Consider the following 21,529-nt stretch of genomic DNA (forward strand, 5'->3'; position numbering starts at 1 on the left):
ACTCTTTAGTCCTAGACATATTTACCAGGAACTGAGTTCCATTGATCTCAGCGACACTCACGTCACAGTAAACATGCTTAAGATTGGCATCATGTCTAGTTTTCACCTTCTTTGTTGAAGAAAAGCTAAAAAACTGAGTTTTCTAATACTATAGCAGGCACCTGGTACTTGTACGTGTTTAATTTGTTTGTATGACCTGGTACCTCGTGGATTTTTCACTGTGAGGTCCCTTCAGAAAATATTTTCACAGTAGAGGTAATGGTGAGAGACTTCATCCCAAGAAACATTTCACCCAATGACAAGAAAAACAGTTTGAGAAATTCCAGTATCAGCTGGGTTAAAGCACTGTCATGTTCTGTCAGAGGAAAACCAGCATTTTAATTCTGAAATAAATATTTATAAGTGGTTACAAAGTCTTTTGAGGCATTTGCTTCAGGAAATGAGTACTGTTGCTACTTTTCCCACCATGTTTTTTTCCATCTCTGGATTGTGTCCTATGTTCTTCATGTGTAAGTGGAACAGATTTCTGCTTGTGGAATGGGACTTCACCTTCTCTCCATTGCAGTCTTGCACATGACCTCAAATTCTGCTGTGGAAAGTCGGGGGAGCCTCAGGCAAATTAGGCATTTTGTGCAGAGGTCTGTAATAAGGGAGTAGAAAGGTGTAGTCCTGTGTACAAACATGATTCTGCTCATGCAACGTTGGATTCCACCCTCTGTATTTCTGACAAAAAAACCTTTTCTCTTTTTACTTTGTTCACAGTCATCTTCTAGTAACAGCAACACATATGTACTGTCTGAGGGAAATTGCCTCCCGAAAGGGATTTGCTTACATACAATCTCGCCAGGCACTAAACTCTGTAGTTAAAATAACATCCAAGAAAAAACATCCTGAATTAATAACCTTCAAGTATGGAAATAGCACCACTTCGGGCATAGAGATTTTGGCAATTGAGAGGTAAGTTTGTTCGTTTGTGTTTTGCTTCAGACTCATCTACACATGACTATTCCCAATCAATTGCAGTGCATTTTCTCCTCTGAGATCAGATTGGGAAATCCAAATAGTGTGGTACAGACAATTAGACACTCTTAGCATTCCATGCTACATACTTCCTCTGAAAGGCTCTTTCGCCTTTTCTGACTTAAAATCTCTCTACATATTACTCAAAAGTGTTAGATGAACCTCAGTCTACAAACTATTATTCCATAGTTAGTGGTCCACATGATCTGCACTGCTGGACTTTTATGAGATTTTCTTACCAAAGCCTCAAACTACATAGCTTCCCAAGATATTCTTTTTAAATGTGGAGGTAAGACATACAAAGTGCTAAAAGTTTCCATTTCAGTGGCTTTTCACCTAAGTTGTTTAAAGCATGTGCAAATTGCCCTGTTTATTAGGCGATAACTATTACTGCAAACATCCCATGTTTACAGGATCATATTAAATGGCTGTCTCCATTCAACCATCATGGGACAGAGGTTTTTATTTCTCACTTCCTGCAATGGGTTGGATGCAAATGGGTTGGATGCAAAGAACTTTTGAGTATGCAGAAAACAGCTTTTACATATATATATTGGAAAGTTGCTTTCCTACTCAGTATGCATTTGGATACCTCTTAAGATACAGTCAGGACACAGGTGGCGCTGTGGGTTAAACCACAGAGCCTAGGGCTTGCCAATTAGGTTGGTGGTTCAAATCCCCGCGATGGGGTGAGCTCCTGTTGCTTGGTCCCTGCTCCTGCCAACCTAGCAGTTCAAAAGCACATCAAAGTGCAAGTAGATAAATAGGTACTGCTCCTGCAGGAAGGTAAATGGCGTTTCCGTGTACTGCTCTGATTTGCGGCTTAGTCATGCTGGCCACATGACCCGGAAGCTGTACGCCAACTCCCTTGGCCAATAAAGCGAGATGAGCGCCGCAATCCCAGAGTCGTCCGTGACTGGACCTAATGGTCAGGGGTACCTTTACCTAAGATACAGTAACCAAATTTCTATGATTAAGGAGAAGGTTGTGATTTGTGTTTGGATACAACTGGATGCTATTTTGAATCAATATGGCAGACTGGACCTTTCAAAACTACTGATTTTAACCACTAGTTTCAAAACTGCTGGGGTTTTTTCTTTGTTAGAATTCCTGAGTAATCCAGGGTACGAGGCTGCTAGTGCTGGTATAAGTCAATTCTTTAGTAGTTTTCAGGTTTTGACTTGCTTAAGAATATCACCTTTAGACTTATACAAGGAGTGCAAATCAACCACTTTTCTCACGTGGTACCTGAGGGTGCTCTTCCAAGATGCCTTTGGTTATAACTCATTATATGTCAGCAAGATAAAGTGTACCCGCAGTGGGTATTACCCAACCATTTACACAAGGAAATTCTAGCTGGATGGGCTGTGATATAGTAGTTATTTTACAAATTGCATATGAAAGCAGCAAACAGGCATTAACGTGGCTATTTGAAAAGAAGCCTTAGTCATTATGAAACAATATTTTTAAGCCTTCTGTTATCTCCATCTGTCCCGGATGCTTTAGTTGAGATTCCTGCATTGCAGAAGGTTGGACTAGATGACTCTTGTGGTCCCTTCCAGCTCGACGATTCTATACTAAATCTTTGATCAACAGTGAATTTGTTCAGTATGTCAACAAATGTTCTTTTTGTTTCCATTTCTTAAGGTATTTGATTCCAAATGCAGGTGATGCTACCAAAGCCATAAAGCAACAGATTATGAAAGTTCTGGATGCCCTGGAAAGCTAATGAGAAAAAGACTTTTTCAGTTGTGTCTTAAAAAAAGAAAAAATGACAACCTGGATACTGCACATGGACCTAAAATGAATTTTCCTGTGGAATACTAACCTAAGAGGACATTTTCAGTTTACTGATGGGAGTGCCTGGGTAGCAGGTTTAAGATAGGAGTAAATTATACATTTTGAATATATTTTTAAAGTCTTTTACTTTAACACTCTTGGATTTTGTAAAAGTTGTTTATTATAAATGTCAGTTATTTTTCAAGTAGCTTTTGAGGATCTGACCTGTTCTTAATAAGAGCGATTCAATACACAGATCACTTTGAAGAATTGTATTGAAGCCACACAGCACTTCTAAGATAATGGGAAAATATTTGCAACCCATTTTCTTCTTAATATTACAAACTGTTAAGTAGCAGCTGTTTTTTAAAGGCCCGAAGCACTGAATATGTGGTTTGATCTGCTGGGTGAAACATCAAGGAGTGACAACAATACATAGGCTAGGAAATAGAACAAGGAAAAATTGGGACCCAGCTAAAAATAATATTGCAGTCCACTAAACTGGGTGGGTGTGTAACGTCTTCTGTGTGCTATCAAGTAAAAAAATAGTGGCTAAATTAATAAACTTGAAATGTTGAATTGGATGCCGTAATGAAAAGTTTACACTCGCAAGTATGCGGCTGGGTTATTATGAAAGTGGAGGTTTTATTGGGCCATGGTCAGCATTAGAATGGACGCTGAAATCAGAATTCCTGTGATGGAATATCGAAGTTGGCTGCCATGATGGGGAGACAAACATAATTGTTGGATTATCTTTTCAGAAACTGTCTGGCATGGACTGAAGGTGTACTCTTTGCAAGTGAGGCAAAGTGATCAGAGAGCTACATATTTGCAGTGATTTTTTTAATACATATGATATGCCTTTTTCCCCTCTTCAAGTCATGTCACTTAAGTATTTGAAATAATGTCTTCACTGCTTGAGAATTACAAGATTTTGCTGCAAATCTGTAGCTATCACATATTGACCAAATGTTTAAGAGGAACTTGAATGCTCTTTGTATCCTGGAGCAAGTTCAGTACATGAAGATATGAAAGGCTGCAAACCTGTTGGGTTAAATGTGCTGTGGAAAACAAAAGCAAAGCTGAACACCTGCAGTCGCAAAAGATTCTGTTGCGGTATCATCACAAAATAAATTAAGCTGACCTTTATAACAAATCAGTTCTTTAAGGTTACGTTCTTAGTAGGAATCAAGTTATGGCACCTTAATCCTGGAACTAACTCCCGTTTTTAAACATATCTAAATGAACAACACTAAAAGAAGTATTTGACGATGCATTGCATGAACTGCACCTCTGCCAATGCTCCTGTATTTATAATTCTGCCCCAGAGCTGTCATTTTACGTATTTTTTTTCTCCAGTTCTCCTTTAAAGTAAAATCTCCTGAAGAGCCTCCAATTTGTGCCTACTTCAACACAGAGATTCCCCCCATAGTGTTAATGTAAAGATGTTTGTGTTATTGTTTATAAACTGCAGTTGTAAATAAACCAGTACTATTTGAACACAAATGGTTCAGATACAAAATGTTTGATCTGACGATGTCATTTCTGCAGATTTAAATATTTTAGCAATGTACTGTAATCTGTTTTTCTTTATGATTCATCAAAATCAAACATGAAGGCTGATGGATTCAGACTTAAGCTTTCCTCCTGCTTGTGACGGGAAGGTAAAGATGGGAAGACCATGTCTTTGGGGACCCTGCCATCTTCCATTCTGTGGGCATGACCAAGCCATCATAGACATCACTTGAGACAGAAGTGTGAATGTGTAAGAAAATATTAAAAAGAAATGACGGCATTCTTTACTAAGCGTGTGCAGGTGCCTGAATCACTAGACCAATCATTGCATTTTTCCAACATAGCCAGAAATACTGTGCTTTTCACCCTAGGAACAAGAATTGGACCAAACAAGCAACACAATGCATGCTCACCTTGGCCCAAGAGTTCCTCATAACACCTCAAGAGAGAGATTTAAGGCTGCAATCTTTTGAACAGTAGGAACCAGTCCAGTGGAACAGAATGAGACATGGTATTGATGCATGCGTAAACTGGCACAGCAAGTGGTTGCCAATTGCCAAGATAATAATTTGAAACGACCTGATCTCATTCTATTCCTTGAAGGCAGCGTTGGCTATTTGCCTGCAACCCTCCTACAACTCTCATCAGCCCCCGCCAGCATAGCCAAGGGTCTGGGGTAAAGGGAAGTGTAGTCCAACAACATCTGGAGTGCCTTTTCCTGTAGGCATCTTCATTTCAGCGATCTAAACCTGATTGCTAACTGGTGTGATCAAACGGCTGCGGTAACTGCAGGAAGCCTTTGGTGCTGTGTGTTTGGTTCCCATTTCTCCTCCTCCTCCGGATAATAGCCTGATTCTCCAGTGCCTTTGGTTTGCCTACTGTTGGGAAGATTTGAAGAGCTAATAATAAAACTTAAACCGAATATAACGACAGGACAGCTGTGGTTGCCACCTTTTCAGGGGCCGTCTGCCTCTTACGGCTGCAGGTTAAGCTGAAGCTCAGTGAGAGCATCTTTTCCCCAATTAAAAAATTGTCCAGTAGCACCTTAGAGACCAACTAAGTTTGTTCTGGGTATAAGCTTTCATGTGCATGCACACTTCTTCAGATACACTGAAGCACGGCCGGGACGAAAAACTTTTTGTCTCATGAGGATGCCCATGCTTTTGGACATCTCACCTATCTCTTAAGAGTACAAGAGCCCTGACCGGCTTGAGTGGGGAATATATATACAGTGGTACCTCGGGTTAAGAACTTAATTCATTCTGGAGGTCTGTTCTTAACCTGAAGCACCACTTTAGCTAATGGGGCCTCCTGCTGCCGCTGCATAATTTCTGTTCTCATCCTGAAGCAAAGTTCTTAACCCGAGGTACTATTTCTGGGTTAGCAGAGTCTGTAACCTGAAGCATATGTAACCCGAGGTACCACTGTATGTGTGTGCGTGTGTGTATATGTGTATACACACACACACACACACACATATACACACATATACATGTGTGTGTGTGTGAATTTATTTCTATACGTGTGTGTGAATTTATTTCTATACATTTCTATACATATATGTATATGTATATGTATATGTATATGTATATGTATATGTATATAAATGTACCCGCCTCCTTTATGCACCATCGCTATTGCAAGCAACCTTAATATTCTCTTTAAATCCACTCCTATGTTGCTTTAGCAGAGAGCGCATTGGGTCCGGTCCGGCAGTTAACGGAACTACATTTCCCAGCACCCCTTTGCTCCTACGGAGCATGCGCTGTGCTCCAAGCTCGGCCCCCTCGGAGAATGTGCATTTGCTGGGGCGCGGAGGAGCCTTCGCGGTTATGCAGCTGGCGAAAGGCGTCATGGCCAGTGAGTGACTTTCCTGCCGGGGGGACCCTTGGGCTTCGTTAGGGGCTCTTAATTTCCGGTGCAAAATGCAAAATGATCTGGGCTGGCATTTAAACAGGGACACACACCCGCTTTGCTAGTGGAAGAGGAGGGAGAGTTCCCTAGGAAAACAAGGTTTCGCTTTCCTGCTGCTTTGCACTGATCTAGCTTGTGCACGTCTCTGTTCAGAAGGAAGCGTGCATTTGGAACTGCACCCTGAGATGCTCATTCTATCCATAATCGCTGCTATGGGTTCTTTTTTTGGTAGGAGACCGCTGAGCCTCCCCACCCCACCCCTCGTAGATGTTACACGTGGTGTTTCGGGGCGATTTTCAGCGTAGTTATGATAAAAGTGCCTGAAATTCTATGTCAGACTACTGCGAAGTAAGTCTCAGTGAATTCCGTGGGGCAACGGGATTTGCAAGCCCAAGTCTGTCATCTCCTTAGTGGATTCTTATCCAAGGCTGATTTATCCACCCCACCCCGCCTCCGCCCCCGCCCTGTGAAATACTTGCTCTCCTTTCTGCAGGAATTAGAAAGGAATGTATATTTTCAACATTTAGCCATGCCAGTGAAGAAATTCCATTCTAAACCAGTGGACCTATGGTTTGAAACCAGAACAGGGTTTCAAGTGGTTCTGGTGTGACCTGGGACGGTTGTCCTAAAACGAATGACGATAACTATGTCACACTTTACAGTTTCATCCTTTATATTTCTGTCTACTAGTAAGCCTGAGTTTATTGAGATTTCCCCAGTTTAGGGGTGCATAGCCTCACGTTGCCATCCTTAACACTGCGAGCAAATAAGCCCACACAGTTAGACTGTCTTCTCCATAAATATGCAGAGGATTGCGCTGTTAGAAAGCTCTCTATGTGCCTGCGAAGTTTGTGCTATGCATGCTTACCCCACAAAAGATTTAAAATTAAATTGACCTTTGTTACCGCTTTCCTTTCCCCTTTAACTAGAGGGAGGCAAACATTTTTGCTACTGTGCAAGTTTTGTTGGCAATTTCCCAGTAAGTTTAAAGGACTCTGTTTTGGAGTTTCTTTGACTTCTGGTAAATTTGGGAAGCTCTGGGGCTGTGCAGGAATAAAAGGCTGCTCTCTGACTTGTCCACATGAGAGACATCATAATTATCATCATTATTAATGTACAGTGGTACCTCGGGTTACATACACTTCAGGTTACATACGTTTCAGGTTACCGACTCCGCTAACCCAGAAATAGTAACTCGGGTTAAGAACTTTGCTTCAGGATGAGAACAGAAATCGTGCTTTGGCGGCGCAGAGGTAGCAGGGGGCCCCAATAGCTAAAGTGGTGCTTCAGGTTAAGAACAGCTTCAGGTTAAGAACGGACCTCCAGAACGAATTAAGTACTTAACCCGAGGTACCACTGTATTACCTAACCACCTTAAGGTCACAACAGTTTGAAATGTTGTTGGCATCTGTCTGTCTTGAGAGACAATGGAAGAGTGCCGTGGGAGGGGGTAAAGTCAAACCATTGGAGAGGGCAACTGCAGTCGCAACTGTCCTGGCTTGGCCCCCACCAACATCACCCCTGCCTACAGGATGGCTTTTACTTGCATTTTTTATCCATCTCGACTCCCCCCCTCCCCGCGAGCATCACATCCTTGTCAGAAATTCTGTCATAATCCTTAAATTATCTAGCAGGTTGTCTGTGCAGCATTTGGAGCACTGCAGGTACAATAATACTTTGGGGGGGGGGGTTAAATTATAAGTTTAGGAGTATTTTCTGGGGTCTTTCCCACTAGTTCATGATCTGCCTTCTTGCTTGTTAGATTTCCGTATCGCTCTCATCCAGCTTCACGTGTCTGCTGCCAAAACTGAGAACCTGAACCGAGCCTGTGGTCTTGTGAGGTCTGCAGCACAACAAGGAGCAAAACTTGTGGTTCTCCCAGTGAGTACTTTCCCTGTACCTTCAAACTTGTTTACCGTTTGTTATTCACAGAGTTTCAGTCTTCCTCCCTGGTACTGCGAGTTTCCTTCAGCAAGGTTTGAAATAACATGCAAGTGTAAGTTGTTCTTAGTTCTGTGCATTTTGGATATGACAGCTAAAACTGTCTTGTTTGCATTTCTGGGTTTGGTTTTGTTTTTAGGTTATTTATAGCCTGCCTTCAACAGATTTCCCAAGATTGCAAAATATAAAATACTGTATCTGAAATGCCAAATACAAGATTAAAAACCATTTCTAAAATGTGTAGCAGTAGCCTGTAATTCCACAGAGGAGAGAAAAGTGATTTCAAATTGAGCAATAATATAATTGTAATAGATCTATATCTGGTGCTGAAGAGACATCAGCAAAGACACTAGCTAGCCAGATGGGCGGGGTATAAATAATAAATTACTATTATTATTATTATTATTATTATTATTATTATTATTATTACTACTACTACTACTACTACTACTATTACTACTGTTATTATTATGTTTTGCTTTACTACCTTTGACACACAAGTGATTACACTAAATGTGCTCTTTGAAAACAACATTTTCTGGCTTTGTGCAGCAGCAATCTTAATTGGGGCAATGCTTCCTTTCCTGTTGGATCCTCTTTGCCCACAGAGTTCTCTTGCCTGAGTTGGTCATTAACCTTCTGAGTTGGTCATTAACCTTCTGCTGCCTTGTATGCGGCCCCAACAGTGCAAAGTTCTTGATAAACCAGCCAGAACGTTTAAAGTGTAGGATGTTTCCCCTCCTGCTAATGGATATTCCGATGTCAAATAAATATTCCCATATTCTTTCACTTTCACTTACCCCTGCCCGTACGGGCCAGTCTTGACAGACTCTAGGGTTGTGCGCCCATCTCACTCAAGAGGCCGGAGGCCAGCGCTGTCCGGAGACACTTCCGGGTCACGTGGCCAGCGTGACATCGCTGCTCTGGCGAGCCAGAGCCGCACACGGAAACGCTGTTTACCTTCCCGCTAGTAAGTGGGCCCTATTTATCTACTTGCACCCGGGAGTGCTTTCGAACTGCTAGGTTGGCAGGTGCTGGGACCGAACAACGGGAGCGCACCCCGCCGCGGGGATTCGAACCGCCAACCTTTCGATCGGCAAGGCCTAGGCGCTGAGGCCTTTACCCACAGCGCCACCCGCGTCCCATTCCCATATTAGCTGTAGCATAAACAACGGATGCTCAAAATGGTCTTTGCTGTTCTCTTCCTGAGCCACTTAAAGTGATGACATATACATTACTTGTGAAATTATCATGTTTGAATGTGCCAAGTGTTTCATGAATCTTGAAGAATGTGGATTATCTGTGTTCACCAATTTCTCCCTTTGCCTTTATTCCACAGAGTAATTGGCTCCTCAGTGAGGGAGTGGGGAGGTAAAGAAACTTGATTAACTTGGGCCTAGATGCACCAGATTATGGAGGTAGCTATGACCGTATCTGTCTGGTGAGAGTGAAGGCACCTCTTGTTTCAGATTTAATCCAAATAATGTTGTTTCTTGTTACCCAAATCTCAAGGCTAGACTTCTATACAGTGGTACCTCTGCTTACGAACTTAATTCGTTCCGGAGGTCCGTTCTTAACCTGAAACTGTTCTTAACCTGAGGTACCACTTTAGCTAATGGGGCCTCCCGCTGCCACCGCCGTGCAATTTCCATTCTTATCCTGGGGCAAAGTTCTTAACCCGAGGTACTACTTTTGGGTTAGCGGAGTCTGTAACCCGAAGTGTTTGTAACCCGAGGTACCACTGTAATGCATCCTTCTGATTTCTCTGAGGAAGTAGACCGTGGCCCAGGTTCTGTGGTGAATCTGGCGTTGTTATTGCCATGCCTTTTGTTGGGGCTCACAGTACACTGACGTCTTGTTGACTCCCAGACCCAGCACAGGCTCTCTTTACCAACTTCCAGTAGCGTCGAGGCAAATTCAAAAGTGCATGGTCCCTTCATGATAGTCACAGCCATACCCCCTTCTAAGATTATAAGTCTTCTAAAACTATTCAATAATATCATGATTACACAACAATTACAATTAGGACCACTAAACCTTTGCCTGCTTGTGGCCTTGCCATAACATATATCTTGGTTATTATATCCTGGTCTGTGATCTTTGCTTCTCCACTCCCACCAACATCCAAAGGTCTTCTGCTCATGCAAAAGACTCCACCATTTCTCCTTTGCTGCCCTGTATTCTTGAAACTACCTGTCAGAACACCTGTGCGATAGCACCTCTCTTACTTAACTTCAAATCCTCATTTAACCCACCTTTTCCATGAAGCCTTTGACACTGCCTTTGCTCAGTCCCCACCCATTTCCCAAATCCTCCTGTAGCTTGACCCATCATGAAGCCTAAGCGTTTTCCAAAGGATCTGCCTGGCTTAAGCAAGTCAGATGTAAGAGGACTGCATCTCACGTTTAAAGATACATTGTGTGTGCTTGCGTAGAAATTAAGAGCTAAATTTTATTCTGTAAACAATTCCAGTGTTGGAAGTTCATCCATGTTTCGGCTTTGTCAAGAAGAAGAAGTTTGTAGATCTCTCTTGTGGCCAGACACATTACTTTAAAAATCTTCTCAGACTTTGAGAGGGCTGTCATAGGCATATTTACTCAGAAGTAGGCCCCACTCAGTTCAGTGGGACTTGCTCTCAGGTAAGTGTACGTAGGGCTTGCATTCTGAATATGCTACACAGATGTCTGTTTCATTTTGCTTTCAATTTTAGGAATGCTTCAATTCTCCCTATGGCACAAAATATTTTCCAGACTATGCGGAGAAAATTCCTGGCGAGTCCACACAGAAGCTCTCGGAAATTGCAAAGGAGTGTGGCGTTTATCTAATTGGAGGTAAATTGCCATATTGGCGATTGAGATGAGTGTTACAGTTTTGCTTGTCCTGAATACAGGTGTAAGATTAGAACAAGCATTGTGTTTGAATATCTGCCTAAGTCATAACAATTTTCTTCTCTTTAATGAAAGGATCTATTCCAGAAGAGGATGCTGGAAAGCTGTATAACACATGCACTGGCTTTGGTCCAGATGGTGCTATGATAACGAAGTACCGAAAGGTAAAATATGATAGATATGGCCATGTTTCAATGTAAAGGAAACCCACTATTATTTGTATAATGTGTACATTAGCATTAAAACAAAATATGCTTTGCTTCCACATGCTACCTGTAGGTTTCTGATTCAGCTATGACTCATTATATATATACAGTGGTACCTCAGGTTAAGTACTTAATTCGTTCTGGTGGTCCGTTCTTAACCTGAAACTGTTCTTAACCTGAAGCACCACTTTAGCTAATGGGGCCTCCTGCTGCCACCGCGCTGCCGGAGCCTGATTTCTATTCTCATCCTGAAGCAAAGTTCTTAAACTGAAGCACTATTTCTGGGATAGCAGAGTGTGTAACCTGAAGTGTATGTAACCTGAAGCCTATGTAACCCGAAGTACCACTGTGTGTATATATATATATATGTGTGTGTGTGTGTGTGTGTGTATTCATCCAGCACCTGAGAGAAGCATAGTGGCCACGTATTTAAAATACTTGGTGGCATTGAAGAATAGTTTGTTACATTTGCATCCTGCACTTTCTGCCAAGATTAGAATGGAGACACAACAAAGGGGCTTTGCCCAAGGCTTTCCAGTTTGCTCCGTGGCAGATACCTGAAGTTTCCTATTCCCACATTTAGATCCAGGTTTCTTACATCTAAGATGGCACATTAATTGCTGCACCACGCTAGCATTCTCACCGTAGTTCAATAAGTTGCACGTTAAATTGCAGTAGTTTATCTTTGGGCTAAACATTGCTATGGGCAGAAAAGCAAATCTGGATCCAGCCCAGTACAGGCGTCTTCCCCACTTGCACGCATTCAGTATGCATGCTGCTGCTGACACACATGTTGAAAATGGCACCCAAAGGGGGTGGGGGAATCCCCCCCCCACTTGCGCTTGTCCTGGTGATGAACACAGCGGCCTGGAACGGAATCCCTGTGAAGGTGGGGATTCCCTTGTATATACTTCTCAAATGAGAGCACTACAAGGTGTTCTGGAAAACTGAAGTTATTTAGAAGATATATGCAGATCATAGAATTGCCAGTTGTGATATAAATATATATGAATGGATAGAGGGCATATAGAGAATGCACAATTAATGTGGAATAATTTGCAAGCAGCACACTTTTTTTATTTTGAAAACAGATTCATTTGTTTGACATTAATGTCCCCGGGAAAATCCGGTTTCAGGAATCAGAAACGCTGAGTCCTGGTGCCACATTATCTGTGATTGATACACGTAAGTAAAACATCTTCATTCTAGTGAATAGCAATTCACTTCAGGGTGTATTGTGGCTCATGCGTGGTCAAGAAACGGCTGTGCTGTTAGCTTCTGTATGTAGACTGAGAGTTTGTCTTTTCATTGTGTATGGGATCTTCTCAGCCATATTTTTAATAAGGAAGTATTAAGTGTGTGTGTGTGTGTGTGAGGGAGAGAGAACGAGAACGAGAATGAGAGAGGTAAGCATTTATAGACTGAGCTTTCTGCTTGGACTTCCCAAGGCAGTGACATATCTGGCATGTTTTTAATGTTTTGGAACAGCTTATTGCAAGATAGGTCTTGGGATCTGTTATGACCTCCGCTTTGCTGAGCTTGCTCAAATCTACACACAGAAAGGTGAGGACATCCTGCTGATTTGAATGAATTTGGGGGGGGGGAGAAGGGTACAACGATTCCTTGTAAAACACCCAATTTCATATCCTAAAGTTCCATACACTAGCAAGGAGAATGTGCTTGCATCCAAGCTACAATTCGGCATATTCATAATTGATCTTATGGGAATCTCCTTGTCCCAAAAGGCAAGCATTTATTTGTCTAATTAGGAAAGTTCCCCATTAAGGTGCAACAACTAAAAGTTGTATAATTGACGTTGAACAAAGAGGACACCTTCTCATCAGCCTGTTACTGTTTGCCTGTCTAATGAAAACTCATGTTTTCTCTCCACCTTCTGTCAATTTCAATGAGACACTCAGTATGGTACCTGTAGTTGCTACTCACTCTACTGCCAGCAGGGGGCAGGGTTGAGCAGCGTTGTTGTTGTTTAGTCGTTTAGTCATGTCTGACTCTTCGTGACCCCATGGACCAGAGCACGCCAGGCACTCCCGTCTTCCACTGCCTCCCACAGTTTGGTCAAACTCATGTTAGTAGCTTCGAGAACACTGTCCAACCATCTCATCTTCTGTTGTCCCCTTCTCCTTGTGCCCTCCGTCTTTCCAACATCAGGGTCTTTTCCAGAGAGTCTTCTCTTCTCATGAGGTGGCCAAAGTATTGGAGCCTCAGCTTCACGATCTGTCCTTCCAGTGAGTACTCGGCTGATTTCCTGAAGAATGGATGTTTGATCTTCTTTCAGTCCATGGGACTCTCAAGTTTCTCCTCCAGCACCATAATTCAAAAGCATCAATTCTTCGGCAATCAGCCTTCTTTATGGTCCAGCTCTCACTTCCATACATCACTACTGGGAAAACCATAGCTTTAACTATACGGATCTTTGTTGGCAAGGTGATGTCTCTGCTTTTTAAGATGCTGTCTAGGTTTGTCATTGCTTTTCTCCCAAGAAGCAGGCGTCTTTTAATTTCGTGACTGCTGTCATCATCTGCAGTGATCATGAAGCCCAAGAAAGTAAAATCTCTCACTGCCTCCATTTCTTCCCCTTCTATTTGCCAGGAGGTGATGGACCAGTGGCCATGATCTTATTTTTATTGATGTTGAGCTTCAGACCATATTTTGTGCTCTCCTCTTTCACCCTCATTAAAAGGTTCTTTAATTCCTCCTCACTTTCTGCCATCAAGGTAGCTCTTCCAAAAGGCCCCAGACTGATTTGGGCACTGACTGGCCATAGCTGCTGAAAGGATCTCTGGACAGTGACTGCAATGATAAACTTCATACAGAGCCATTTCCAACACAGCTGACATTTATTAGGTATTCTAACCTGGCCTATCTTGTGGGCTTGGAGCAGGTTGCATTTTCTGAAACTTGTGGGATCGCCTTACCCTTTATATGCCCTCCTGGCCACTTCAATCTACACAATAATTACAGGTGCCACATTTGTAAGAAATCAGTCTTTTGGTGTGGCATCATCTACACTTTGGAGCTCCCTGCCTATGGATATCAAGAAGATATATTCGCTCTGCTCTTTCCAGTGCCTGCTTAAAGCATCTTTGTTTAGGCAAGCCCATCCAAACATGTGGACAATACATGTGTTTTAATCAGTTTTTAGATTATTGTTGATTTTAATTAGTTTTGGGCGTTTTATAATACCTGGGTTTAACTGTCTTGTACTGATAAGGTCAATGCTTTGTTTGATTGCTTCTGTAAACCACTTTGTAATGAAACCTCACTCGAGCGGTGTATACGTTTTTGTTACACAAAAATATGCTAAACAGAATGTCCAGTGGCGGCAGAGGAGAGCAAAGCATAACCCAGAAGACTTGACCAAAGGAAGAGAAACGTCTCAAAAAAACATTGTGGTGAGATTGCTGCTGCTTTTCCATGACTATGCCTTTCTCTCCCAATAATATAAATGCAACTCAGCCACCATCTCCTTCCTTTTGAACCAGGTTGCCAGCTCTTGGTGTATCCAGGGGCTTTTAACTTGACAACGGGGCCAGCCCACTGGGAACTGCTCCAAAGAGGACGGTGAGATCCAGCAAATTATCCCTTCTCCCAAGTGCTTGTAGAAAAAATAGTTTAATAGTGACACTTGTTACATTGCTGAAGGTGCTGTTCTTTTTAAATAGAAAAGCAATTTAGAGATTCCCTCACTAAATTAAAAACAATATGGTACTTGCTTACACTGAAGCAGATACATGGATGAATGCATGCATAGCAAAATAGAACTTCAAGCTTGCTCCATTCATCTGCTGCATTTTCTCCAGTGCACAAAGATTCATACTGAAGCCTTTTATTCCTTTTCATGCAGAGCTGTCGATAATCAAGTCTATGTGGCAACGGCATCTCCTGCCAGGGATGAGAAGGCGTCTTATGTAGCCTGGGGACACAGCACTGTGGTAAATCCATGGTAAGTAGGAAAATGGGGTGTACTCTGAACATGTCTTGCATTCAGTACCATCGCATGTCATGTTTTCTGACTCAGTTTCTAGTTCAAAGTTTTTGAATTTGTGGCACGGTACCAGACCAATTCATTCAGATAAAGCCTTGCTGAGAATCTATTTTGTACTACAATATTTTAGTAAAACTTTGAAACAGCAAATGTTGGGAAGGCCAATAGGAAAGGATACGTGAGAGAAACATTGAACGTGATACGTTTTCAAAAGTTCATTTGGACCGTTAGATCCGAACTCCTGTGGTGGTGATCAAAACCTGGATTTCCTTGAAAGCTTACTGCTTCAGAATTCTTTGCCCTGCTTCTTTTCTTGTTCGCATCTAGTTTGGATGGGAATCGAACAGCCAAGTCAGGAACTTCCATTTCCTATCAGCCTGTCCTTCTGGAACTCTATCCCATTCCACCTTTGAGCTCGGAGGGTTGAAGAAGTAAAGGAGGTTGAAGGCCTTGTTTTAGGAAGTCTGTGGCTCTTAAGGGGTGCATGTACAGTGGTACCTCTGGTTGCAAACGAGATCCGTTCCGGAGCCCCGTTCACAACCTGAAAAGAACGCAACCCAAGTCTCGCACGCGTGGGTCGCAATTCGCCGCTTCTGCGCATGCGCGTCACGTCATTTTGCGCATCTGCGCATGCGTGAGTGGCGAAACCTGGAAGTAACCCTTTCTGGTACTTCCGGGTCTCTGCAGGACGCAACCTGAGAAAACGTGTCATGAAGCAAACGTAACAAGAGGTATGACTGTAATAAAAAATATTAAATATTTAAAATATTTTCATTAACCTATAACAAGGTAAAGACCACAGCTCTATTGACCGTTTCCTCCCAGCGAGCTTCTGTCATGGCTCTGTTTTCTTTTTCAGGGGGGAGGTCATAGCCAAAGCTGGCACTGAGGAAACTGTTATCTATGCAGATATAGGTGAGTCCGCAGTAGTGTTTTTTGTCCTCCCATGGCATGGGCTTCTTCTGCAGCATTAAACTGGGACAGAGTGACACGATTCAGTTCCTTGACTATAAATTAGGAATAAACGCCCACCCCCCACAAGGATATTTATGAGAGCTCAAAGCAGGCTCAATAATTTTGCATGTCTTTCATGCAGTGGTAAATTAACATTTACCACTGGATCTGCCAAGCTAAGATTTGACTGATTTTGCATGTGAAAATGAAGGATTTAACCTTCATCTTGTTTTCTGGGATAAAAACTTACCCAGGCACACTTTTCATTGTGCAGTTTACTTATAAGTAGACATATAGGGTAGTCCTTCTAATCTAGGACATTGTCACCCGCACATCTCCAAATTTCAGCCAGTTGCTTTCAGTTCCTTCTGAAAGGGAAAAAAAACCCCACCCAGGAAATAACACACATAAGAAATGCATTGAATGTTACCATTGGGATACTAAAATACTCCATTTTTTCCATCAAAAAAATGGTCAGGGAAAGGCCAGGAAACATGGGGGGCATAGGGTGTCAATAGGTTGGCACAAACCATAGAATCTAGTTTGGGGAGCAAGGACATTGTCATGCAGGTTTATCATTGGGGTGAGATATACAAGGTTAACCTTAGTTTTGAGTTGACATACTGTAGTTTTTTTCTAGATGGTATACATTATTTCCATAGCAGTTTTACTTTAAAAGGTAGTTTTTGTTATTGTAATTGAAAATAAAAAACATAGCTTAGTTAAGGAACAGAAATTTGTTGTTTGCTCAATATGCAGGGACAACTGTTTCCTGCACAAAACAATTCTACCTCCTTTTGATAAGTGCTTTATGGCTGTGGGTGTATTAGTTTTGTCAAGCCCAATTCATCCAGCACGAACACAATTTTTTTCTGTGATCCAAAATCTCCCCAAACGTACACTGATAAATGTCATTTGGGTACTAATGTATACTGTAATAACTAGGTTGTGGGGCAGGTTTTTTTTGTCAACATTGGATAAATGCTAAATTAATGCTAAATTATAATGGCTACAGGGCAGTGTGGGGAGCAGTGAAGGAGAATTAGTGGTAATATGGACCTTCTTATTTCTGTTTACAGACCTAAAGAAGCTTGCAGAAGTTCGACAGCAAATCCCCATTCTTTCTCAGAAGCGGTCTGATCTTTATGCTGTAGAATCGAAATTTGCATGATGTATAGAGACTTGGACCAGTACAGAAAAATCACCTTTCTTTTCCTAAATCTTTAGTCAATGATGATGAAAAAATGAAGTGTTCTTCAGATAAAACTCTATTAAGGATAAGAAACCCAATTTATAAATTAAAAATTCTATATATTGACTACTTGATTAAGCCACTTCACAATGCATTGAAATATATGTGTATCACCATAGCAGTGCCTTACAGATCAAGTGTGTGTGTGTGTGTGTGTGTGTGTGTGTGTGTGTGTGTGTGTGACAGACAGACAGACATAGCAGGAAGTACTGTCTCCACCCTCATTGTTCAGCCTGGACACCAAGGTACAGCTCCGAGGGTCTTCTGCTGGTTCTCTCACTGCGAAAAGTGGTTACAGGGAACCAGGCAGAGGGCCTTCTCGGTAGTGACGCCCAGCCTGTGGAACGCCTTCCCATCAGATGTCAAGGTGATAAAGAATTGCACAGCTTTTAGAAGACATCTGAAGGCAGCCCTGTTCAGGGAAGTTTTTAATGTTTGATGTCGTATCGTGTTTTAACTATTCTGCTGGAAGCTGTCTAGAGTGGCTGGGGAAACCCAGCCAGATGGGCGGGGTATTATTATTATTATTAGCAGCAACACTTGGGACAATATATTTTGACCTTACAGTATTTTGCAAAAGCTGTACCATCATTCAGTGAAAAGCAAGGCTCTGAGCTGTCCTTGAAAGTTTTCCCCTCCCTATCAATCTCTTCTCCAATTCCCTCAGTTAGCTGCATTCTGTTGTTTCATGTCACGGCAGGTTCAGCGCTCTATCCCACTCCAGTCCAAGGGCATTACTCACTTATTTATGTTAAAGGGGAAGTTACTTTGTTTAGGCTGCATTGTCCATCAGTTCAAGAAAACTAACTGTGCCAGGAGTAACTAGTGGTGGAGCACTGAGCTGCTTCTTCCATGAGATAACAGGTTTATTTATGTACAACACTTGTTTGTTCATACAAATGTTTGGTTGGGGAACCTCAAGCCTGGAACCTAGAAGCAACCTTCCATGTCTTTCTCCCCAGGTCATTGCCTACTCAAATATTTTTGCCTGGCTGGAATGTGGCTTTGAATTGTGCAAATCTCCCAAATATAAGCGTTTGTAAGCATCTGTGGTTAACTACCAAAGCCACAAGGATTATATGCCTCTGCTGCATTTAACATTTATTTTCTAGTGCTTCAGCAACAAAAAGACACTGACATACACTGTGTTGTTTGCTTGGGGGTGTATTTATAGAACCAAAACCAATTATTAGAATAAGTCATCCTTGGGGCAGGGGCTTTTCCTGGAGGGAGGGAGAGGTGCTGTAGTCAAGTCATAAAGCACATGTTTTGTAAACAGAAGGTCCCTAGTTAGTGTCAACTACTGAGCTAGATACATTTGAAATAAGACAGCTTCCTGTGAAGGTGTTCTTGACCCTTGTGGTTGTGATGACACAGTCCAAAGCTGTCCTGGGAACCTTTGAAGGTGGGGGTGCAACTCTGTTAAAATATAAATAAAATTACAACTTACATGGATAACATTCCATTGCAAATCCTAAAGTAGTGAACTACATTATCTCTTGTCTCTCAGTGAAGAATTGAATTAACGTAGTTTTTCTAGGGATAGGTACTTCCTGGGCTGTTTTAACAATGATGTCTTCAGAACATATATAGAGATTATCTGCATTCTGACAATCAGTTGGTATTTGTGGCCAAGTTTGCTGACACCGTGCACTGTTCATTGCTCATCATCAAACAGCAAGTCACAAAAATCTGCCACAATCTACACCTGTTGGAAATTTTACCTACATAAAGGACGATAAATCTACCAGTCTTTCAATCCTGTAAAATATCTGGACAGTCAGAATGATTAGTACAGCTGGGACCATGGGCAAATTCATAGAGTGAAAGCAAAGATGAAAAGAGAATGCTACTCTTAATAGTGATCACTGGTTCATAACCCACTTCTAAATATACTTTCACCAAAACAGGAATTTTGATTCCATTAATAAAACACAGGTTTTAAATACTTTAAGTTTGTAAGTGTTCAGCCCAATAGTATAAATGTGGAATTACTGCTGCCACAACCAATAACTACTTTTCTTTCTGATGGAATACCAAGTTTGTTACATTTTTAAAAAGCAAAAAGGCACATACAGTGAAATGAAATTTATTTTTTTTAGAAAACACACACCATGTATTCAGTATCTGACGCCTTCGTTTAAAGCCACAATGTAAACTGCCCGCTGTGCACAAGTACATATACTACCACCCCAGGACCCCCACTTGAGATTTAATAGCTGTCATACTAGCTGCTGTTTTCCAAGTAGCTTGGACTTGATGATAGTTCTTTTCTAGCATCCCCCTCTTCTTGCTCATTCTCACTGATTCACACATCTATACCTGCCAAGAAAGCAAAAAACCCTCAGTATGTATAGTACAAATTTTAATCCCCTCCGGAGAACAGAAAAATCTGTTTTATAGGGCTCTCAAGTTAGCCTTTACATATATAAAACACAGGAGTTCCAGTACTATGTAATAAAAATTAGATTCTCATAGGGGAGAGGGGCCTTACAGAAATTAAGGCTATAATCCTATACCCACTTACCTGAAAGCCAGCTCCACCTAATGCAATTACAGGTATAGGGTTACACACGCTACGATTCAGCTAAAATAAGGCCTATTAAATTGCAATTGATCTCAATGGGAGATAGTCAAGAATTTATTTAAATTTGCCAATTAAATGCTTACCTTTGGCTAGATCACACCTTTAAATTTTGGAATGTTTGTATTTCCACACTGTTGCATGGACCACACACTAGGCTGATGGCTCAAATACCAACTTGACAGCTGGTATAATGCCTAATCTTTCTTCTTTTTTGCTGACAGCATTAATTCTTATTCTCTAGCTAAATAAGAGAAACTACAGAAATCTTGTTATCAAGATGTAATGACTGAAGTAAGCCTGATAATGAATTCCACTATGCCCTAGTTTTCAACAAGTTCATCAGCTTGTCTTTCGTTTGCTCTCTTGGATAAAACTGGAGAGTGTACATAGTTGCAATATCCAGTTCTGAAAAGCCAGTCCTTCAATGAAAACCGAGCAGCCATTTTCCAGTTCTCAGCAATGCTACTTTGATAGAGATCAACTGTCAGCACCAGGGATGGGCATCCTGTCATTTGTTATCTGGTTAAATACCCAAGTAATCAAAGGACAACACAAGTGGGAAAGCAGCTTGTTATTTCGAAGTCTCAACAATTATATTCATGTGTGTGCGCGCGTATTTACAATTTAAATAGAATCACCACAAGTAGTTGTGCTAGGTATATTTCCCCAAATTCACTTCCAGTTGTCTAAAATTTTTATGGCTATGGCCTGCTGTGCTTCTGAAACCTGTTAACATTTCATTAATAAAAAAAAATATTCCCTAGAACTTTCTTGTAACATTTTTTTTGGGGGGGGGGGTGAGAAATCGTTTTTTAAATAGTCTTCCTTCTTCAGGAAGCTGAATTTCCTTAGAAATACAAATCCAAATATGCCTAATCTGAAAATACTGATCCCAGGATAGTCCAAAAGTGCCTTTTCCTTTACATTTTTATACGTTACTGTATCATGTTACATTAAGAGTCCTATATTTCCAACAAAATAGACAACTTGTTCATTATAATTTATTCCACTATGAAACTGAAGATTGCATACATGGGGTTCTCAAATTGTCTACCATCTGGGCATTGACAAGACCCAGAGTAGCTTAGTTTCCATTAAGAGCCTTCAGACAATGCCCATGGATAACCATGATCCTGGAGCAGATTTCAGATATCTACATGCTGTACAAAACAATTCAGACCCATGTTGCTTAAAAGCGTGTTGTATATACTTTTTCACATAAAGAAGATTGTGTGTTCACCTAGTCCTTCCCAAGTTAACAAGACCAGGCAGTTCTATACCATCAGTACATTTGTTTATACAAAAGAAAAAAGGGGTAAAGAAATAGGGTAAAAATTATTGATAAGGATTTGCTGAACTAACAACTTGAATTGGAATACAAGAAGGGGAGGTATGAGGAGGTCAGTGAAATATGTTATCGAAAAATAAGCATTTGCGAACTTTATGTGTTTTTAAACTTTTTTGCTT

General features: G+C 41.4%; 3 protein-coding genes across 5 annotated transcripts in view; 2 read left to right on the plus strand and 1 right to left on the minus strand.

Annotated features, from left to right (window-relative positions):
- TBC1D23 (TBC1 domain family member 23) overlaps positions 1–4,321 on the plus strand; it is a 31,946-nt gene extending 27,625 nt beyond the window's left edge. For all 3 annotated transcript variants that reach the window (XM_053386171.1, XM_053386172.1, XM_053386173.1), the window contains 2 exons: positions 763–957; positions 2,668–4,321. In XM_053386171.1, coding sequence (XP_053242146.1) covers positions 763–957; positions 2,668–2,749 — 277 coding nt within the window. In that variant the 3' untranslated portion in view covers positions 2,750–4,321. The remainder of the gene's footprint in view (positions 1–762; positions 958–2,667) is intronic.
- A 1,738-nt stretch (positions 4,322–6,059) lies between these two features.
- NIT2 (nitrilase family member 2) lies at positions 6,060–17,536 on the plus strand. Its single transcript, XM_053386186.1, has 10 exons — positions 6,060–6,174; positions 7,991–8,109; positions 10,880–11,000; positions 11,133–11,221; positions 12,355–12,448; positions 12,752–12,826; positions 14,767–14,845; positions 15,129–15,227; positions 16,129–16,184; positions 17,303–17,536. Exons 1-10 carry the CDS (start codon positions 6,075–6,077, stop codon positions 17,392–17,394), a joined length of 924 nt encoding a protein of 307 aa, XP_053242161.1. The 5' UTR covers positions 6,060–6,074; the 3' UTR covers positions 17,395–17,536.
- Positions 17,537–19,548: 2,012 nt separating this feature from the next.
- TOMM70 (translocase of outer mitochondrial membrane 70) overlaps positions 19,549–21,529 on the minus strand; it is a 38,994-nt gene continuing 37,013 nt past the window's right edge. The window contains exon 15 of the mRNA XM_053386189.1: positions 19,549–19,797. The gene's annotated coding sequence lies outside the window, so the exon portion shown is untranslated. The remainder of the gene's footprint in view (positions 19,798–21,529) is intronic.

This window comes from Podarcis raffonei, chromosome 4 (assembly GCF_027172205.1).
Source record: "Podarcis raffonei isolate rPodRaf1 chromosome 4, rPodRaf1.pri, whole genome shotgun sequence".
NCBI lineage: Eukaryota > Metazoa > Chordata > Lepidosauria > Squamata > Lacertidae > Podarcis > Podarcis raffonei.

What these genes read in the sequence shown, in the direction of transcription:
- NIT2 (XM_053386186.1), top strand. Translation starts at nt 6,075, where the DNA reads ATGCGCTGTGCTCCAAGCTCGGCCCCCTCGGAGAATGTGCATTTGCTG. An exon ending in TGGCGTTTATCTAATTGGAG is followed by an intron (nt 11,001 to 11,132) that starts GTAAATTGCCAT and finishes CTTTAATGAAAG; the next exon opens with GATCTATTCCAGAAGAGGAT. An exon ending in TCAAATCTACACACAGAAAG is followed by an intron (nt 12,827 to 14,766) that starts GTGAGGACATCC and finishes CTTTTGAACCAG; the next exon opens with GTTGCCAGCTCTTGGTGTAT.